Source organism: Platalea leucorodia (assembly GCF_965183815.1).
Source record: "Platalea leucorodia genome assembly, chromosome: Z".
Lineage (NCBI taxonomy): Eukaryota > Metazoa > Chordata > Aves > Pelecaniformes > Threskiornithidae > Platalea > Platalea leucorodia.
The window spans coordinates 13,753,686-13,776,664 of NC_138858.1; the positions used below are offsets into that span (position 1 = coordinate 13,753,686).

At 40.1% G+C, this 22,979-nt stretch overlaps 1 protein-coding gene across 1 annotated transcript; it reads right to left on the reverse strand.

The window, feature by feature from the left end:
- Nucleotides 1-134: 134 nt before the first annotated feature.
- AGXT2 (alanine--glyoxylate aminotransferase 2) lies at nt 135-12,731 on the reverse strand (the record flags this gene model as incomplete). Its single annotated transcript, XM_082336084.1, has 13 exons — nt 135-245; nt 1,785-1,883; nt 2,244-2,393; nt 3,964-4,052; nt 4,729-4,861; nt 5,661-5,753; nt 6,867-6,967; nt 8,001-8,094; nt 9,208-9,301; nt 10,439-10,533; nt 11,657-11,780; nt 12,094-12,278; nt 12,696-12,731. The coding sequence occupies 13 exons, from the start codon at nt 12,729-12,731 to the stop codon at nt 135-137; spliced, it is 1,404 nt and encodes a 467-aa protein (XP_082192210.1).
- Between the last annotated feature and the right edge of the window lie 10,248 nt (nt 12,732-22,979).

Sequence of the window (22,979 nt, forward strand, 5' to 3'; positions counted from 1 at the left end):
GTCAGACTGCTTTTATGATACTGAACAAGTATTTGATCTTCAGACTGATTTTCTTACCCAGCATAGATTAGTGCAGAGTCTGGGTGGCAAGTGTCAGGGCTTCTGTGTGTCTCAGGTAAGGAAACAAATCAAGTCTATTTTGCAGCTGCTCTTTCCATGTGTCTCTGTAAGGCAGAATGAAATACTTCCACGGCAAAGTCTGCATCCTTTTTAGTAATGCACATAGGAGGTTTAATTCTAAATGTCTGAGAGAGAAAAAAAAAAAAAAAGAAATCCTTGAAATTGTATGGAAAGAATACAGTTTCTAGCAGCCCGTCTACGTCAGCACTCACCTTCTGCCCCAAAAAGTCTAACCAAAAGTGTGAAAAATAATATTACAGGAGAACAGCAGAGCAGGGACTGAGGCTTCTGATAAGCACACTCTGAAGTGGGGCAATTTCGGACTTGACTGCATCCAACTCCCCACTCCACTCTTGTGACAAAGCAACTGCCTCCAAAAGAGACCTGACTAGAGTCGATCATGTTTGCAGCTCTGTTATTCCGGACAGAGAAAGTATAAAAGCTTAGATGGGTTTGTACTAAGAAAGAACAGACATGTAGGTGTATTTTCCTTTCTGGCAGCTTTGCTACAGGGAAAAGTAATATCTATTGAAAGTGGCAGCCTCTTGCATTGTGTCAGCTGATTTGCTGTTATGTTATAGGCTTTTTTGAAGGCTTCTAAGAGAATGCATTATCAAAAAATCACTAAATGCTAACTTTCAGTTAGGGTACTATAGCTTGAATGCATGTTGATGGGGGAGGGATATATGCAGAGTTTAACTTGTCAAGAACCTAGGTTCTTAAATCCAAATGTTTGATCTATACTGTAATGTTTCCAAGAGTATTTAACTTCTGTAAGAATCTTAAACTTTCAGTTTAAAGTTTTCTGTCATCGTATGATGCATCAGAGTGGATGCAGCAAGAGTGGAATAATGGTCATTCCCACCCACAGCACCCAACTGATAAAACAGATGAACGCACAGATAAACAGCACTCTTGCGAGACGGAATCAGATTCTGCTGCACTCTGAGCTGCAGCCCAGTAGTCTGTGACTTGTGGAAGAACCAATGAGGTGACAGACGCAGTGTCCTATTCATTTTAGCCATCCTTCATCTATCTCATAGAGAAGCTGCTTCAGCTACGTCAGAGGGCTTCACTGACTAGCCCCGCGGCAATTCTCCGCTATTAACTCGCACGCTGCGAGAAGCCGGTGACACAGTGCCCGGGGTACAGCACGCTGCATCTCCAGTTGGTGTGGGCTGATGCCCATTCACATGCAATCCTCGCTTCTGTGCTGCGTTGCTGAACTTGCTATTAACGACTTTTTTTTTTTTTTTATTACTATCCAGGTGGAATGCTACCAGCTCTCCAGAATGAAAGAACTAGCAAAACCAAACTTGCTCTAAGCCAACAGGTCAGGTCATAACCTGAACAGCAGCGAAGACTTAGCAGACCTGAATATTGCTGATTTCTTCTAATTTACATGCATTATAGTACATTGCTTTTCTAGGGAAGGTTGTCCCTCTAAAGGAAAACTGCAAGCTTAGAGCTAGTTCAGCATACTTGAAAAGAAACAAACAGCTCCTGCCCAATTTGTAAATTATGCAAAATTAAACAGAGCTAGTTCCTAAGAGTATGGGTTTTCTAGTTTATTTACTAAACTAAAGTTAATTTAGCTTGAGGGAAACAGGATGTAGTTCACAGGGATAGAAAATAAGCTTTATGCGTTATAAGAGGCTCAGTACCTGACTGTAGAGTCCTCCTCTGCCGATCAGAACCCCCATGTCTTTACAGTCCTCCCAGATCTGACTGATTTCTTCAGCTGGAAGAGGCTGGCGACTGTGCTAAGGAAAGTGAACGTTAAACTTCACTTAGATATTCTAAAGCAGTTCTATGAAAAAGATGTATATTCCAGTCTCCCCAATAAATCCCACCCCCATCTCTGGCTGAAAACATTAGATGCATAAATTATCTGCTTTCTAAGATGAGTTTATGCAATTAAGGTACACAAGTCACTGTTCACTCAAAGCTTGTGGAATATCTGAAATGTTGGAATGTTCTGGCTCATTTTTAGCCAGAGCAATGCTTTCTCACTTCATTAGCCATTTTTTAATAGAAAATCTTCCTATCATTTCAACTGAAATAAAATGTGACAAAACTTTCAATGGCACTGTAAACTGAAAGGAATGAAGTAAATCACTAACCTTATCTGTCACCATTTCTACTCCAATCATAAGTCCCTTGCCACGGACATCTCCAACAATCTCATATTTATCCCGTAGTTTAGCCAACTCCAGTAGCATATATGTTCCCACATCCTCACTATTTTTTTGTAGACCATCTTCTTCAATAGCCTGGTTAAAATGATGTACAATGACAGTTTTGCAGGAAAAGCTTCCAATACAGTCAGTTAATCCCCATTTAGCTTGATAACACATTATGTTTATCTCACTTCCGTGCAGACTATGTTCCTTCACTACTACGGTCCTTATATTTTCCTTCTCTTGCAATCCTCTCATGGCATCAGAGTACAATTGAACATAATATTTTGATGTTGCTGTGGCATTTTTTCACATTTTACTTATTATTCCATAAACATAATTCAGTAATTCATGCTCACATATAGTCATAACTGAAAAATACCTGGCCAGCAGAATTATTTTCAAAATCTTACCAGAAATATTTTAATTCTTTCTCCAGTATCATGAGAAGAATATGATTTGACAAGGCATACCTATGTGTACTAGGCAGCCTTTTAGGAAACAACGTGAATGTTTTAATTACAATTCATCAAACACCATGCTTTTTAATCACAACTTTTTTTTGTTCCTTACTCTGTTCTCCTTAATCAAAGTTCTGACATGCAGCCAGCTATCAGCACTGACACGCACAAACTGTTTTAACTTTTGCATTTGAATTTAACATTTGCATTAAGAAAATTTACATGAAAAAATAGAAAATACAATTACAGAAGTTAAAGTGGGTACTTCTCTTTTTCTTTTTTTCTTTTTTTTTCTTTTTTTTTTTTCTTTTTTTTTTCCTTTCTTCTTTTCATTCAACTCCATTTTGTTCTTCCTGACTCTGACAACCTCCTTGGACTTATTTCAGATCCAGGCTCCATGTTACTTCAGAGCCAAAAAACCCAAAACATGGGTTCAGACTTTCTTATTTGTAAAATGTTTTTTCAAAATATTTTTATTTATATGATCATTATAAAATAGCTTAAAAAAAACCCCAAAACACTCAGGAAAGTAACAGGAGTAGAAACAGTGTCTGCTGTAATGAAGTGAGATTAAAGGAAAAATGGTCTGTACATGATCAAGACAAATTAAATAGCAACCTACTGCCTACTGACTGATTTTCTGCTGGATAATAAGTGAAATATGTTGTAAATTTTTCTATTGTCTTTTTCATGAGGGATTTTTTTTTTCAAAAGGAATTCTGACCTTAAATATTTTTAACCATCTAATTGTTAAGGCTTTTTAGGCATAAGGTATAAGCTGTGGAGTTAAAACAATTTTGTTAAGCATGCATGCCAGAGCATAAATTTGGTTTAGCTGAGCATTTGTGTAGTCCTGTGAAAGAGTTAGCTAAGGCTTTTGAGAAAGCGCTGTCCTACATTTTTATTAATGAGTAAAGAACATAAGGGAGACAATGATGATTTTGAAAACATAATTAGAGGACTCCTATTCTTGCTAGAGGGATGAAAATTTTGCAATGGAACTAACCAGGAATTTATTTTTTCCTATACATAGGGCACATTGGCCATGTATGCATAATACATGCATATGTTTATGCATTTTATATAGTTATTTAAAAAATTGCCCACATATAACTTTACAGTAAGAATAAACGTAAACATTTTTCATCTTTTGCTACAAGAAAGAGTGTGGAATATATAAATTTATATAACATTCTCCCTACATCAAGAACTGCAGCTCCAACTACGCAGGCCAAAGGGCTTCCTCCAAATGTATTAAAATGAAGGTTTTGAGCCAAGGAACTTGCAATCTCTAAAAGAAAAAGAACAACATTGATTACTCTTACAGTTGCCTTATATTTGGTAACAGTACTTATCTGTTTTAACTTAACTGTTAAGTTGGATTTGCTGTGCTTCAACCCTGATTCTACTGGAGACAACACAATAGGAAGATTTTATTTTTTTCCTGCAAGTAGTCTGTGCAAAATATGACTATTTCCCAAAATTACAGTGTCTAGCAGATGCTAAAAACAAACTTTTTCAAAGAAGTCACACTTCTAACATATGCTGTCAGTTGTCACCTTAAACTGACATCTACAAATTTTCTTCACTAGACTCAGCCAGTCATTTGTGTCAATCAAGTAGCTGGCTAACATGCTGCCTTATATACTCGCAGTACATTGGTTAGTAAAACGGTGAATTCAGTGAGGATTTCCAGGATCTATTACCAGCTCTACCAATGACTCACAAGGTCATCCCTGCTTCAGTTATACAGCTAACCCCATTTATATAAAGCTTTGCACTGGTATAGCACAGCACTTGGTAAAACAAGCGAGTAAGAGGAATCCAATTCATTTGTCAAAAGATTGAGATGAACATTATTAATAAAGCTCAGCTGTTCGAACACACATCTCTCCAGTAAGTAATTATTGTATAGCATATTTTGTAAATGTTCTATTTTAATCCTTAGCAGAACAGAACACTCATACCTTTTGTTGTAACAACAGCTGCCATTGGAAAGCCATTACCAATTCCTTTTGCCAAAGTAACAATGTCAGGGACTACATCATGTGTTTGAAATCCCCAGAAATGGCTGCCTGTCCGCCCAAATCCTGTCTGTACCTTTCAAAAGAAAAATCCAGAGAAATCCCCATCACTTTCTCACATTTTACAATATGGTTTCTTTTTCGTGTCTTTCTGTTCTTACTGATTTGCATTAAACTGCAACTACATCTGGAGACGACTTGTATTAGGATCCTTATTCAGATGGCTTTGAACAAAATACTATTTATTGTAATTGGATTTTTCTTTCGCACATGAAAGAGATAACATGTCACCACATCTTAGGCATGGTGAGATGCACAAATAAGCTGCAGCTTCCATTTCAAAATGGACAGGAAATGCAGTTGCTTATCACCTTTCAAAACTGCAACCCCATGATTGCCGATTTCTACTACTGCAATGCTTGAGGTATGAATCACTGTCATTTTGAAGCATTTGCTACTATTTCAAAATAGCTTTAGCTAAGCAAATTCTATTTATAAATTGTATTTGCACAGGTACAGCAATCAACTCCCTTCTAGAGTTTATGTATGCCAACAACACTCATAACAGCAACCTCACATCACAGCTGGCATTTATTCGCTGCATATTTGTGTAAATTTACTGCTCCCTAAAGGTAAGAACTGAAGTCTGCTACTAACATTACCCGGGTCTAAAATCAGAATACCACATAGCAGAATACAGACAGTAAAAACTGGGAGGCTCCTATGTTTGGAAAGACGTTAAACTTAATGTTATGAAACATACAGCATTTCATTTAGATTATTTCCAGGCTTCCAGTTTGCCTTCACTTGGTTTCTTTTAAGATGACTTTCAGAGGTACCCCAAAATCTAGAGCTCTTATGTCAAAAAAACTCACTTCATCTGAAATACAAACGCCCCCTCTTTCCCGTACTAGCTGATAAGCTTCCTTTAAGAAACTTCTTGGGTACTGAACAGCTCCATTAACACCCTGCCAAGACAAAACAGACAATGTCTTCAGGAACAGACAAGGAAACAGGAGTTCTACTGTGTGACTACCCTGCAATAAGAAAAAATACCACCAGCCCTCAGGTAACAGCAAGACTATTGTCTCAAGTTTCTGGCTCCAGCAGTGAAACTCCTTCAGAAAGTTCCTGCTTTCAGGTCACTCATTCCCATTCCACAGGGCAGTTTGCTGTTCCGTCGGTTTTGCTGGTATAAATGTTTATGAGGCCACACTGTAAACTGGATCACTGTAAGACAGAATTGATTAAACATAACCTGCCAAAACAAGTAGCTTGAAAATCTACACACCGAGAAACCCAGAAACTGTGTTTGATGACAAAGTTAACCAGAGAATTCATGTACCTTCTTTGGTTAATTTGTTTAAAACACCATTTCCTCAATTTCTGTTCACCTTGACAGTTTTCATTTGAATCCAAAATTCCACTCTACACCTGGACTGCAACGGCTTCTTAAGACTAAGCCTTCTTCTAAGGCTTAGAAGACAGCAAGAACAGAGAACAGCTCCAGTTTTCTCTGTGGTCACAATTCTAACTTTTTTTTCTTCCCTTTACTGTTCCCAGGATACATTTTCCATGCTTCCTATTTAAGAACCAAACACACATCAGTTCTGAAATCTGCGTGAAGCACCAAGAGAGCGAATCCTGCAGCCACTGCTTGCTGGACAGCTGCTAAAAATATAGTTGACAACGTGGCTGGGAAGAGGTGGAAGGGGGATTGAGTTAAAGCTTACAGAAATAGTAAAGAGAAAAGCAATGTGAAATTTGGAAGAAGGTATTAGAAACTAAACAATAGCATGCTCCATACTTGCTATTTAAATGTGGAAGAAGTGTGTATGTTTAATCATGATTCTCTGTTTAATTTAACTTCATAAGCAAAATTCTAGCTCTATTGAAATCAGTGACAAAAGCTGCAATTTTAAGACAGTGCATCCATTCTTTCAAATATCTAAGGTGCTTAAGGCATTAAAAAATAACAACAATGGGCAGAAGTCCAGGTTTAGGATGTAACTAAAGAATATAAGATTTGAGTGTTTCACACTATTTTTGCTATTACAATTGAGAAATGGCAAACTACCTACTTGAATTGGTTCAGCGATAAATCCAGCTATTGTCTTTGGCACCGAGGTATTCAGAGTATCTTTGAACTGTTCAATGTACTGGTCATTTGCATGACATACACCTGTTTACAGGGGAAACAGTTTAAAGGGAATTTACTTAAACTAGCTTCAAAACATGAAATTACACATCTAAGCAACAAGTATTATCTGACTGCATGGTAAATATCACCTCTCAAATACACAATAAAAGGCTAAACATTAAAGGAGAGTCCCTTATTTTCTCTTAAACCATTTATAGTCTAAGGAATGACAGTTCCAAAACAGCAAGGCAAAGCTCGCAGACAATAAGATGTTGCACATTATACAGGTCAGTAAGCTGTAGGCTAGAGAGTGTTTGTGAATCACCTACATCAGCAGAGGAATAAGCAGACACTTTCTCAGGGGTTAATAAACGTCAGCATAAGACATGAGGAATCTTAGGTTAGTGCAGATAGGAGGATTCTGGAGAATACAGCTGCATATCAGTCTATACTGAAATAAAGAACAGAGCAATTAGTATAGCTAATGCTCCCATTCACTAGGGAGGGCAAAGCTAAAAAGAAAACATTCTATTATGTCTGCATGTGAATTAAAATACTAAAAAGTGCCTGTTGAAACAGTGGCAAAAAATTACTGTAATTGCTGTTAATAGGAGAGCAGTAGAGGAGCTTTCACATTGTGCTGCATATGTAAAGTTTTGCCTCATGTAAGACTTCTTGCCTATCACTGGCTTCAGGCTGTTCTTACTATTCATCTTATTCCAAAACAAAAGCTGGAGAGCTGTCAAAACTTCAGAAACAGCAGGGAACACCAGTCAACATTTCTTTTCTTCCAGATGTCCTAAACTGAGTTCCACTGCTTCCAGAACTGATCATGACAAATGCTGGAAACAAAGGCTGGGATTTTAAGAAGAAATCTGAGAATATGAGGTGTCACCTGCCCAAAATTTTTCTCAGTGGGAAGCAGATGCCTGAGGTTCTCTGCAATGTTTTTTTTGGTTGCGCTTGCAAATCCTAACCAGAGGTGTACCATTCTTGAGAAGGTAAATATAACCTATTTCCGCAGCCCTCTAGTATTTCTAATCTAAAAGCCAAATACGTTTTGTCATTGACCAACCTTCTGAACAGCTGCATTTTCGAACAGTTTGCACTGGAGAATCTCTACAATGGCTGCCTCCCCATGGACCACGAAAAACATCTGGTAACATTGTCTGTCAAGCATAAGAGAAACAGCTACAGATTCAACAACACCTTTCTAAGAGATGTTTTGATCATACCTAGGGATGACTAATGAAAAAAAAACTAAAAAAAGTCTATTAAGAGTCAAAAGGCATACCTAGTTCAAGCAACTTGTCTGAAGAACACCTGTGGAATAATACCAAACTTACCCCTCAAGGAATGGCAGAACAGAGACAGAAGTTTTGGAAACAACAAGTTTAGACTATTCCAGCAATAGTCACTCAACTAATGATTTCCTTTGTTTTGTTCTTTAAGTTAGTCAGCAGTTTTGGTTATCTAAGACTAGTAGCAACATTTTTAGAGTTGCTGCTAGTACTTCAATAATCCAAAGTATGATAAAAATCTGCAAAATACAGGAAGGCAGGCAGATCTGGTAGAGTAATTACAGGCTGGAAATTGGGAACTCCAACTTTCTCATCCTGATGGCTGATGAAACACCACGTGACGTCAGGCAACTCATATACTGAGCCAGGTTAGGAGGCTGCTATAAAGGAGCCTTCCTATAGCTCAGCCACAGCACTGGCTATCACCAGTACACATCAGAGCCAATGACAGTTTCTAGCACACAAAGTCATTCCCACCTGCTCAAGGGCAGGGAGATAAGGTATTGCCATTTATCTTCAATGGATCTCCTGAACAGCTATGTCTCCTGTCTTGCTGAGATGAGGGACACTGTTTTTTTTCATTCCAAGGGAGGATCTACTTCAGACCAGCTGAAAGCAGCTTTGCACAGATTTGCCAAAACAAACTTGAGAAAAGGGGTTGTTATTATTATTATTATCATTATTTTGCACCTTACATAGACTCCCATGCAAGCACCACGCACGACTGAAGTACTGTAAATCACGACCACTCGTGTTATGGCTGTCCTGACTCCAAGTTAGCATAAGTAACTACACGGAGAAGGAAAGGGGGCTCTGGCTCTTCTTGTGTTTACACAGCAGGAACAGCTACACTGCAGTTCAGTTAGTGACCATAAAGCACTTTTTGAGGATAGAAAACGTAATAATTGTTGAAACATGCAAATAAACTGTTAGTTACTCAGATTATTAAAAAAAAACCAACCAAACAAACAAAAAACTCACTGTTGAACAGCCAAAGCCGTTGGCAACACCATGCTTATAAAGACCAATAGATGTCAATCCCAGCGTGTAAGGGCTGCCTCCATGGTATGCTCCTCTGTGCAAACAAACAAAGCACATGAATGTCACTCATTTCCAAGAAGAGACTGTGGCAATATTAGTTCTGAGAAGGCATGCTTCTGAGCTACAAATTATTGGGGAAAACATGCATTGTTAAATTCAAAACGAGAAGATTCCTACTGCCATTTTTTGCTCTGGTTTTGGAAGATCCATGACTGCCCATCTGCATTGGCTTCCTGAAATTTCAAATGTTAAAATTGTGAGGTAATGTTTGCAAGGAGACGAGAACAATGACTGGAATCAACAGCAATTCAGACAGTGCTTCACGAGTTCTCCTGTAGCACCTGAGCCCTACAGAGCAAACGTCTCTGTTCTTTGAATCTTGGGAACTGCTGCTCTCTCCAACAGATGGTGCCAATCATTAAACTACATGGTGGTTTGCTGCCAGTTTTATACACAAATCAAAAGTTCATTAATAAGAATATACAAGCTAGGTGGGTACCCAATGTTCTGCTGAACAGAATAACAGAAAAATACAGCTCTTCATAACAAGGCCTTTTATTCTAATATTTGAGGCCGCCTGGGATGCACAGTAAAGAGAAGAACTATTTGCACTGGTGCTTACATAGCACTCACCCCTGCACCACCACTGTTGTTAAGCCAGAAGAGTTGTTTGTGTACCTGTGCAGTGAACTATGGTTCAGGGACCTGGCAGAAAAATAAGGCAGCAAAACAAACAAAACAAAAAATCCTTCCACCAGGTTAGGTTTCAGCCAGAGCAGCTCCCTGTTGTGGTTCGCTGCACTGCTATTCCAGAGGTACCTTTGCACCCTCACAAAGGGGCACTTGCAGGGGTGGAACGAAGGAATAAAGTAGTAATTGCTGAAGCCTGCCCTGGCCCTGAATGAAGATCCACCAAAGCACACCCTGAACCAGACACTACACCCTTTTCTAAGTAATGAAAGCAAAAATGGCAGGTTGTGTTTTGTATGCAAACTAGTCCTAGACTCTATCAAATCTTCAACTCCTGTTTTAGTCCTCTTTGTCAAATAAAATAAGTTTATAGCGTTCTCAGCAGATCTGGGCTTGAAGAGTTCTCTATTATTTCTTGGTTTAGGCATATAGAGACTGATCACACACACAAATGAGTTTTATAAAGATCTATCACCATTACCTGAAAGAGATGATGTCAAAGTTACGAGTATATAGCCTTGCCATGAACATAGCCAAATCATTGGCTTCTGACCCACTGTTGGTTAGATAAACCACCTACGGGAGAATGCTTAGGATCAGTACAGCACGCAACCACCACCTTCTTGTTCAGCATCAGACCATGTCACTTAGTAAGATTATGAGCCATAACCTATCACTACCACAAGGTGACTCCACCATAATAAACTTAATGTTGCCCATACACTACAGATGAGAACTAAGATCAAGCTGATCTACTCAGGGAGCGTACAGAAAATCTTCAAGAGTTGGAGTTTTCAGGTCTTCCTAAGATGGAACAGTGACTCAAAGAAAAATGAAAGCGTCTGGGTGAAAGTGAGCATGACTGACTGAACAGAAATAACCTCCACACAGGTAAAAAGGGCTGTACGGTGTCCCTGAATGTTGGCTACTACGAGTGACATAAACAGACACAACCATGGAACTGAAGAGGCAAGCAGAGCTTGCTTATTGGGAGAAAATGAGAATTAAGGGGATATCCTGCATACGAGTTCTGGGATTTGAAAACAGCTCAAATTCTTGTGTCACAGCTGTTAGTTTTCAGAAGTGACCGAGATTCTCGACTGCTTAAACTATGCAGATGTATTACATTTTTTAATTTTTTTTTAACTCTCCATTTTTAAGATTGTCATAGCTTCACACTCTTCTGCTAACCTAATTTCATTTTATGACTAATTTATTTTACCTGAAAGCAAACACAATATTTTTCTTACCGTTTCTGGGCATATGAAACGTGACATTTACGTGGTTTATTTATTTAAACATCAGTAAACCTCACTACACAAAGTACTGCCAAACACTTTTAACTGTTAATTTTCATGAGATCAAGCAAATTAAGGCTGACTACATATAACGATAGTTAACATCTTCTTAGTTCCTTCAGTAATTTTTTAAGCTGGCAATGCCCCTTCACAGTGACAACTGGAAGGAGAGAACAAACAGAACAGGAGCTTGGGATATTATGCTTGTCTACATCTGGGTCTAAAGAAAAGGCCTTGAAGGTCATCATGCTCTCTTTATCTGACAGTCTGTAGTCCCCACAGATGTTTTCTTTCCACAGATATCATGTCTCTCATTTATTTAATAAATATTTTTATATTAAATATTTCTTATAAACAGACACCCCCTTCACCAGCCCCTGCTCCTGTCAGAAGCAAAGTACCTTAAGTGGATTTGGAAGAAGAGAAGTTAGCTTTTCAGCATACTCTTGGATTGACGGGTGCATGTAGATATTAGTGGTATGCCACAGGCGAGCAAGCTGTTTCTGGGCAGCCATAGTCACCTTCCTGCATGTAGCACAAGAAGAAACAAAGGGACTCAATTCAACACACACGTGCACACATACATGCACACACCTACCTGTTACTAATTCTGAAAATGCAGACACTGCTCCATTTGCCAGAGGGATGAACAAATAGACAAAACTAATAAATTATTCAAAATGTAGTGGAAATTGACCTTAAAATGAGATATACATGACCATTTAGTGAACTACATTCTGGTTTTAGGCTCACAGTGCCACAAATTAACAAAGAACAAAACCAACATATGTATCTCTTCCTGTAATTTATAGTATAAATCAAACATTAACAAACTTACGGGTGGCAGTGACCAACACTGACAGTGACAATTCCAGCAAAGAGATCAAGGTATCTTCGTCCTTCATAATCAAACAACCACTGCATATGTCCTTGATGCAGCAACAATGGCTTCTTGTAGTACGTTCGCAGGGAAGGAGAAATATTTTGTTCACGAATCTTCTGCATGCGTTCATATGGATAGGACTGAGTGGAATAAAAAAGTCAGTATCTGTTTATGCTTTGTAAAGCTCCAGACTAATGGACCTGTAGTAGGTCACATAAATGACATAGCTGTCTACAGCAGTTGTTCACAGAACTAAATTTTTAACAAATTCTGGCACACAGAGGGTTCTACAAACGTCTGAAACTTAGCTTTTGAAATAAGACTGTTCTACACTTATCTCCTCCTTAAAGTTTTTCAAATCAACAACTTAGCCATAAGTTATAGAATTGTCACACAGGTATATCTATAGGCTATACCCTTGTTGTAACATAATTGGTTCTTGCCCCAAAAAGCAAATTTTATAATCATATTTAATGCACTGACTATAGCAGATGAGCCTATCACTCAGATCTAGTAATGCAGTCTTACTTAAATTCATTATAACATGTATGACTTACTTTGTATTCTTCAGGTACAAAATAACAAGGAGGCATTTTTGCTTGTGTGGAGACAGAGCTTTTCCATTTCTGCTGCCTAAAGGCAACTACAAAATAGTAAGAGAATTATCAAACACTTATCAAAGTGCACATCTGAAAGAGTTTCTCAATAAGCTTGTTCACTGACCACACACGCTATGGTCAAAGCAAGGCGGTGTGTTTTTTCTTTTTCTCTGAAGACTTTCCTGGGGGAAAAAAATAATTAACTAACATATTTTTGTAAAGGCAAAATATATGTCAATTAAAAAAAAAGCGCTTCTCTCTTATCTGCTAACACTCAGCTTTCAGTTTCACATGGACTATTATTTTGACAGAAAAAGACTTAAAAAAACAAAAAAATCAGTTTCTAATACAAATTCTTATCTGGAACAGCCAAAGCAGGAATCCTGTACAAGTGCATGAGCCAGGAGCCCAGGGTGACCACAGCACAGACGGTGCTCTCAGGGACCAGGGTACGGTCCCAACAGACCTGAAGAAGGTGGGCAAAGCAGGGCCGGCTGACAGTGCCCCACACAAGTGGAGCAGACGAATCAGGCCCAGGGTCCGCCCAGATTCCAGTCAGGAGCAGCAGCAGATGGGGCCAGAGACAGGGCTGGAGACAAGGCTACAGCACAGGTCCAAGGTCCATCCCGGAGAGAGGGCCAGAGGCTGGACTGGTGTCAAGGCCGTACCCACGGCAGAGCTGAGGCAGGGACCGCGGGCTCAGGCTGAGCTGGCACAGGGCTCGCGGGCATGGCGGGGGCCTGCTCCGGGCAGACAAGGTGTGCTCAGGGCCCCGACAGCTCTCGCTGCCATCCTCTGTCCTCTTTCCAAAATCCTAAAGCCACCACGCTGCCCTACCTTTCATTTAACTGGAAGTGTAATTAAGCAGGTATCAGAAAAAGTCATCGTTTAAACACCTTCTCTTTCTGCATCCCTAACATTATCTGCTGAGAATAGCACACTTATTTTTAAATGTCTAAGGTTTTAAACAATTTCTAAAATGCATTAAAACGAATGAAGAATAGAGTTTCCTGAAATAAATTACATACACGGTCACTTCCCTTACAACCACTTACCGCACTAATGAATTAATCACCTACGAGAGCCCAGTCTCAAAAATATTAATTAAAAACCGTTAAGTCAGAGAAGTTCTGCCTTTGGACCTCTTCCAAAGGGACCTACAGCTACACTGAAGGGCTTCTTTCCCCGCCACGTACAAACGCGGTGCTGCCACCAAAAATCCCCATCAGAGCGGGCTCTCAGGGAGACGCGGGGGCCCCTCGGCCGCCCCCGCCTCCCGGCCAGCCCGGGCCTGCGGGGGCTCTGGGCGCCGGCAGACCCCGGCGGAGCGAGCCGCCAGCGCGGGAAGCGCCACCTCAGCCCCTCACGGGCCCGGGGGAGCGCCCGCCCGGGGAACGGCGGCTGCCCCGTCCCGCCGGGACTCGGACGGCTGCTCCGCCCGGCTCCGGCCCAGCCGAGCCGCCTCCCTCTCCCGCGCCGGTCCCTTACCGCCACCCAGCCCCGACAGCAGCGGCCGCCGTGCCCCCGCCATGTCGGCCGGCAGCAGCGCAGCCCCGGGCGGAGGGCGCGCGGCCCCGCCCCTCGCCCCGCCTCCTCGGGGCCCGCCCGCACGTGCCCGCGGCCCCGGCCGTTACCGCGGCCTCTTGGCGGCGGCGGCGGTGCCGAATACCGGTTGCCGTTACCCTAGGGCGGGCAGCGTAACTCGGCCTAAGCCAGTTCTGTCCCATCTTGAGTCGTTTTCTGTGCGTTAGTTAAAAAAGTGGCTGCGAGGGAGCGTTTTGTCCTCACGGAACAGCGATGAGGCGTGCGAGCGCTGGCCACCCGCGCGCAGCAGCGCTGGGGAGCGCGCTCAAGGTCGAGCGTGGCGGCGTGCGCTTGGCCGAGGCAGCGACGCTGTGGTGGTGCTTCCCCCCCCTCCTCTGGACGCCTTACGGCCACAGGGGCTCCTGTCACGGCTTGGCCTTTGAGCCACGAGTCTGGCGGTCAGGCACCCCTTGGCCGCACCGGGCACGCTTGCATGGCTGAGCTGGGGAGCCATAGTGCCTTGATCTCATCAGTCACCCCCTGACAGCACGGGAACGTGTCGCTGGGGATCGTGACTCGGGCGGATCGGTACGGGAGGATCGTACCGGCCTTGCTGAGATTGATGAGAACTCAGCGATTACTGACCGGAGCCGTGGCCAGAATGGAAATTCACTGATGAAGTCAACCATCTCACAACCCTACAAGCAGCGGTACCACGGGAGAGCCTTCGAGCTCTGCTGGCGGGCTGTGCCAGCACCTCCCTCGGAGCGGGACGCCTCAGAGCCGCGAGCTCTCAACTTTGCATACGGGGGCCTGGCAACAGGACCTGGGCTGATCTCCCGCGCCCTTCGCTCCTTGAGGATCAACTTTCGCCCATTCAGACCATCGTCTGGTGAGTATTTCACTGAACTCAAGGGGAATTTTTACCAGGTACCTTTATATATATGCATATTGTGTGTATTTCACTAAATTTGCGATAAATTACTAGGTACCTTTATTAGGCCTGTTGTGTGTGTGTGTATCGATACAAATATTGTAGTGAACCCTATTTAATCACTTTGTAGACACTAGATTAACCAATGATTGCTTACTGTTAAATTCCTGTGATTCTCTTCTTAGGGTGAACAAACCTTAAACTACTGCTAAACATATGTAATCCTTAGCCATAAACCGTTGACCAAGCCTGAGACTAGGATTGGATCCAGCTGCACCTAGGCTCCTCTCTGAGAAGTTTAGAAAGCAAGGGGGTCCTCTGAACCTCGTGACTCAACGGGAGGGCCTCCTTTACCCGCCTTGTATTTCCTTCTATCTCAATTTTCCCTCTCTCCTTCCCTCCCTCCCTCCCTCCCTCCCTCCCTCTCTCTCTCTCTCTCCCCCCCCCCCATTCATTTAGTAAGTAACAGAGTGAACCTTGCCATCAAACTTTGTTAAATCACACTTTTATAAATTTCTATTAAAATCACTATTTGCAAATATCTTTGATGGTGATTCTTTAAGCGACCTAACCACTCATTTTGTGACAAACGGGCATGAGGCAGACCAGCAGAACAAAGTCACATCAGCGAAAAAAAAAACCAGAAGGAGGTGTTATCTTTAAATACAGCTGGGTGATAAGGAGAAATTGAAAGATGTTATAAGGAGAGGGATAATTGGTCACTCATTTCTTCCTTGTTTTTGCTTCCTCAGTAAAGAGTACTAGCACAACCTCCTACAGGGATGGGAAAAGTGGGAAGCTCTCTGTTGCCTTCCTCTGTTACCTTCCAGTGCCTCATAATACTAAAAGAAATAAGATTTGTGATGGTGTTCCCTAGAATCGTAATTGGCATACACTGTAAGTAGACACAATTGCCAGTGAAAGATATTTCACAATGATTTTTGTTGCCCTTGCTGTTCCTAAGGCAGAAGGCTGACTACTTACTTCACCTACCCTGAGGGGCAGCCCCAGTTTTGCAGGAAAACTGCCTGATTTTGCTGCAATGGGTCAGAGATTCGTACTTGCTGCTAACCAGGGCAGTGCTTGCATTCCTCAGGACTCCCAAATGCTCAAACTTTCTCAATCAAACTTTACTTTTGCTAACTTGAAATCCCTGAATTTCAGTGATAATTTTCATCAACACGAAGAGCCATAAAGAAGCATAAGTATAAAAGTTGTGACCGGGTGCGTCAGCCATCTGTGTTAACTGGTTCAATTGCTTGGTGCATGCAAAGTGGGTTAAACACCTCTGTCACGGGGCCTTCCACACGCAGAACAGTGGGAACCCGTCCCACAGACTGTGCTGGATGTCTGGCTTTTCCTTTTTCTTTTCATATATTATATACTGGAATTGTTACATTTCATGAAGAAAGCTAGAATTTGTGAATTTTATTCAAGAACTTTTATTAAATTGAAATGTGAACACCATTGCAAAGAGATTTTACAATGACAAAAGATTGAAAAGTCCATCAGAAAGCTACAGACTTCAGTAACAATATCGATCTTACAAGTGAAATCGCTAACAGATTTTATTAAAGCCAGCATTTTCAATATTAAGAACTTAAAAAATACATTTTAAAGCATTTTCCTTCAAATACACTTAGAAACAATGAAGAATTCCTGAGCAACTATTTTTATACCAGTATTCTCCAACCAATGTACATACTGCATATGAAATCTACTTTTTGTAATTTCTTAAATTTTAGAAATTTACAAAACATTTGGATCTGGTTCATAGAATAATTGTGCTTCAAGTCATTCTGTTGCTACAGTAATGACACTATGATAACTTGGATGTTCCAGATTGCATACGAATTCTGAAATTGCAATGGAAAAAATGCCTGTCTTGTATTGCAAGGCTAGCAATGAAATGGTTTATGCAAATGGAAATGTTTGCTTTAAATATTGGATCATCTCTTTCTCTGCTGGCAAGTATATTGTTTATTCTGCATATTATTTAGAACATGAAATTTAATTTATAAATATGTTTCTTTGAGAGACCTGCTGGCATAATTAAAGGCAAGGAAGTTCCAGAGACTTTTACCTGCACTTAACAGCATGGCAGAAATTTGAACAAATACAATTAATTAACAACGGCTGACATGTTTTTTCTGGGCAACGCTTTTTCAGACCAGCACCCTCAGTATTGCTACATTTTACACAATGACTAAAAAAATCTATGAAGCACAATATAAAGATTTCAGAAGCCCAGATAGGTCTGAGTATCTCTGAGCAATATAATGCATATATGGAACTGATGGTTGTGTTATTCCAGATGATGAATGGTATTTGATTAGTCTGATTAAAAAAATTACTTCCCAAGATGAAAAATAAACAACACTAAAGCAGCCCAGGAGCTCTTTCTGAGTATATCTGAGCAGTAATTTCCTCTTCCTCTTGGCATGAAGGACACAGGGATGAGACTTAGGAGTAGTTATAGCATTATGAATATTAAAAAATATGATTTGACATCATTATATTTCTGCATGTATTCCGCATGTAGAAAAATCTGCCTCTTCCTAGACCTGTATAATTTTCTGTCCTGCTGAAGGGATATTTTCTGTAAGTGACTTCTACAAAGATTTCCAGTATCCTGTGAAAATTCTACTCAGTGCTACATGTCTGTAAAACTGACTGTTGCAGTCTTTGTAGGAATTGAAGTGAAATCGTTTTGTTTTTACTGATGCCAAAATGAGGTGAAGGTACTCAGCAGCTCACAAAAAACAGACTCAAAAGCAGCATTGTCCAAAAAAAAAAAGTCAAATAAAGGCAAGGTCCAAGACAAGCAGCATCACAAAGTATAACAGGACATTAAGCCTTCCACAAATCAGAGAGGACAATCTGAAAAAACACTTCCTTGTATCTAACTTCTCTATGCACCAATGTCTTGAGTATAAGCCCAGTTTTTAGCATATCAGCACTGCAAGGGACCACACAACTAATTCAGGTATTTTTTTGATTACTTTTGACAGATATAATAGTTTCTCCTAAAAACTTAGCTTAAATGGGAGAGATGTATTTTAAGCCTGATTTGGTAATTTTCCAAATTTATCACCAAGGCAGGGACTTTCTGATTAGGGAAAGTGTTAACAGATGATACATTGTCTCAAGTACAAACTAAACAATGCCCAGAAATGCCAAGAGACCCTTTACTAGTATCCACGAAGTATTTTTTCTCTTGGAGCTTCTAGGTCATTACATTATTGTTAATAAATAAAAAATAGAAGAATGCTTAAGAATGATAGGCATATGTGTGAGACAACGTAAATGGATAAATACACCTCGTCTGTAGATCTGTCTGAAAAATTGAAGGTTGCTTTTAAAAACAGTGTGGTACACTTTATTTCTCTTGATTTTTTCCTTAGGAATGTAGGACATGCAACAGCAGATCAGATGAGGGCTCTAGCTCTTCAAGTATTCTGTTTGCCAGAACCAATGTCAGATAACTGATATAAAGTGAATGACCACTTTTCTTGTATAGGACTTTTTCTGTTCATATATAACAGCTGATCCATAGCAGCTTTCAGTGTTTTGCCAACTGTTTAGCGTTTAATAAGGCTTTACTACTTTTGTGGACTATCTCAGGTAGCTTTCTTCTATTCCTTTTCTTCTCACAAACTCATCACTCCTCTCAGCTCTGCTAGTTCTCATTTTTTCCTATCTGCTTCTACATTTGCTTCCATTTTCTCTTCTTCCTCCCTCACTTCTCAGCTGTAGTCAAAATGCATGTTTACCCCCTCTGATTTCTCTAATTATCTACTTACGTACCATCCTGTGGTGACTGTACTCCTCTTCCATTCTGCCACATGCAGCAACTGTGTCCCTCTTCCCATCATTAAGCTCTCTTTCTATCCCCATATATTATGTATTTCTGTATTCCATTTATCTTTAATCTCCTGCTTGACATACACAGGAAAGATGAAGAAATTCCCTATTTGTTTTAAAATGGTTTTCAAGGCAGGGCCACAATATTGTTCCAATTAATGTAATTCTGTCCGTCTTTCCACACCCACTGGAACTGGAGCCTGAATTTAGTATGAGGGTGTGAGATAGTTGAGAGCAGGGCTGGTCTCCATTTTCACTCATTTAGGGACAGAGTATGAAGATTTAATTCTCAGGAACTCAGCTGAAAACAGGTCTTTCTAAATAGCGAGTATTGATAAATGCTTAGTTCCATTGCTGAGATCCAGAACCAGAGCATCTTGGACAACTCAGCTCATTCAGTCCTAGTGAGCTGAGCACACAGGCAGTGGCAAAAAAAACTTTTCAGCCCCAGAAAGGGACTGACGCTTGGCTGCCAAACTGGTCAGTATGGCTTTCCCTACAAGATGGAAATTTCTCTGTTATTTTTTCATATTAATAACATTTCATTTTGCTACATATCTCAAATATCCCATCGTAGTACTACCATTGCAACACAAGTGATGATTCCATGACAAGCTGTTAGTGAACAAAAATAATTTGAACATTACAAATAAGATTTTTAAAATTGTGATAGAATGATTCACAATTTGACACAAAGTAAAATGCTTTTGTCTGCCTTTTTAAAGGGAGAAAAAAAAATAATTTGAGGTAGCAGTTCTTTGAGGATATGATGCCTGATGTCATGACACTTTCATTTGGCTTTATGGCTTTGTAGAAGATGTCTAATATCCATCAACTGGCCTAGGTGACTTTGGTTTCCTTGCATGACACCTTCAAATTGTTTACAGTTAATGAAAAATTATGGAATACATTTACAGGCTTCATGATGTGAACTCCACATATACAAAGATTCAGAGATCACAAAAAAATTCTGCTTATTCATTTTGAACACCTGCTGTTACTACACTTTAAATAGTTAAATGACATTTAAAGCAACTGTATATTTTCCAGCCATTTAAACATAGACACATAAACAAATACACCACAGAATTCACTGCTTTAACATAAATCAATTGTCATTACATATTTGTTTTACAGTTTGTTCCATAAACACATATATCCTCTTACTGGTATTATATAAGGTCAGTTTACTGCATGTTTATTAGATAACCTTTGTAGTTACATAGTATCGTCAAGACCATTCTTCAAGCCTGCATTTTATGTGACCATGAGTTTTGGGAGCACATGTCCCACTTCAATAAATTGTATTTCTTTAAAAGTCCGGAATATTACACTGAAATACTAAAATTGTACATAAAATATGTCTTTGTTAAAGAAAAAAGTCCAATTAGAAAATTTAAGATAATGAGTCATATTTGTCAATGCTGAAGAAAAACTGTTAATAAAATTAGTCCAAGTCCAAAGGAAAGGTAATTAATTAAAAAATTATATATTCAATTTTATGAATTTTACAAAATTAATTACTTCTGAAGAGCTTTTATGCTTCCTTTTAGGGCTTTTATGCTACTAAAAACTAATTCACGCTTTAAGTGACACATGCATAAATTTGACATTGAAAACATCGTTCAAACTTTTCAAATAATTATTCCAAGTGAGAAATTTGACTAATGGTGCAAGAGCTAGGGGGCTACTCCCTGTTCCTGGAGTAAAATGTTACATACTTCATCCCTGTGTATATCATAGGAGGTGTCAAGAGCCTGTTATTCCCCACTAGTGAGTCATAATTTTACAACAATCAACTGTGTACAAATGCTGAAAAATCTCATCTATTTCCTAATAAAAAGCTATTCCTTAAAGAGCTGCAAGCAAAAATAATAGTTGCAAACAGAAATAATGAAATATTTGATCCCCACACACTTAGCTGAAGGTTATTCTGATTTTACAGAACACTAGTTTCTTCTTAATGTACTTTCAGATGTTAAAGGCCACTTTCAGAAGGTGTTGCTCCCACCTTGGGAGTAACAAGGTGTTTTGGAAAATAAAAGCAAATCCAAGGGAAAAATAATCAACTTGCACATTCATTCAGCTTAAAGAATGAAATATATTTATGAAAAGTGCGTTCAAATTGTATTTAGCTAGCAAATCCCTGAAAAGGCTTAGCTACCTCAGCGCAATGAGCAAATACACCTTTTCCACCCTGGCTGAATTTCCCTTTTCACAGAAAGCTATGATGATTTGGCATATTGGGACATTCATCAGCAAAGGTGGGAGAGAATCCATGCCTCACAATGTAATTTAGGCTACAGCTATTTTGCAGCTTCCGTACCAATTTATGGCAAAGCATAGAAACTCTTCCACTCAGTTCTCTTTCTGTGTGTATTACTGGAAGTACACATATAGATACTTACAGTTAGGCAGGATGAACCATACACTTAAAATCTGCTAAAAGGTGTGTCTGTTTGCCTCAGGTCCAAAGTAACCGGTATGACAGCAACAGCCTGCTGCTGACACCTTATCCCATGCTTTCTTTGGTTTGTAACATCTGTGTAGTCACCTGTGTTTTACCCTAAGCAATCCACTACATAAGGAAGACAGGCTGTGGCTTGATAAGACTCTATAGCTTCTATGCATCATCAGATGCATCACGGAAGGCCTGTAGCAGCATGTCTTTATGCACGGCATTAGGAGGAGACAACTACTTGGCTCAGATATGGCTATCTGTGCAAAGAAAGAGAATGTGTCTGATCCGGATCAGCGCTGTCAGATTCAGTAATTAAGCTGAAGTGTAAATGAAGCACTGTCAGAAAGAGTGTATTATCAGCTTATATACATGCACACACACAAGTTGCTGCCCTGCAAAGTGTTCCAGTTTTGACTGAGAAGTTGATAGTTTCTTTGCAATACTTTTAGCATCTCTAGAAAATTTGTAAGATATACTACAAACACTACAGTAAAATTGTCCTGTTAACTATAACCAAACAAAATTTTATGTTTGGCTCCTCTCTGGAGTAGCCACTTCATGTCTTCAAGTGATAAATAAGTGGCTGAATTAAGAACCTAAGATACCTCCCTACACCTTCAGCAGAGCATCCAGACTGCTCTGATCAACCTCTGGAAGCGGGCAGTACATTGCCTGTATAGAGAACACAGGCTCTAAATTCGATGCCTAAAGTTAATGTTGCAGCATACACTAACACATGTTTACAGACACACAGATAATTAGTCACATTTTAAAGACCTGCCAGCGGAAGGGCTAGATAGCTCGACTGATCTGTACTTGAGCAGTTCCATGGCATGAAGGTAAAAGGTGAGAATCTGATTTGCCAAATTAGATGTGGCCTTCTGGAACCTTCAAAATCTGAAAGTCTCTTCTGGCTGCCTCTGCAGCAGGTCACCTGATACTGCAGGAAGGCTGGCTCAGTGCACAAAATCATGAGGAGCTGGAGAAATGTAAAGCTGTTCAGGAAGGACGAGAATAGAAGAGGGCTCATCTATAGTAAATACACTTTCCTTCACATGTACAGTACAATTTCCCTTACCTTATGTTTCCAGTTTCCCCTGAAGCTAGTGATACTGGCTAAATACTTGGCCCAGTGTTAATCAGTCATCACTTGGTCGTACTTTCCTGGAGTAAATTAAACTTGTGTTTCAAGAAGGAAGGACCACAGTAAGTTCAGAGCCATTCCAGGATCATTTTGATTTTGCCTTCGGTTACATGGGACATGAGGAATCCTCACTGTTCCCACTGCTGTTCCAGGGACATCCGTCCAGCCAAAGTACATGGACTCCTTTCCTCATTCCCACCGTGTTTTCAGCAGATCTCTGACTCAGACCTTATGCCTCGTATCTTTGACTCTGGAGGCTGGATTCCAAAATTAATGTTGATAAGTTCATTATGAAAAATCTGACTTCAAACTTCC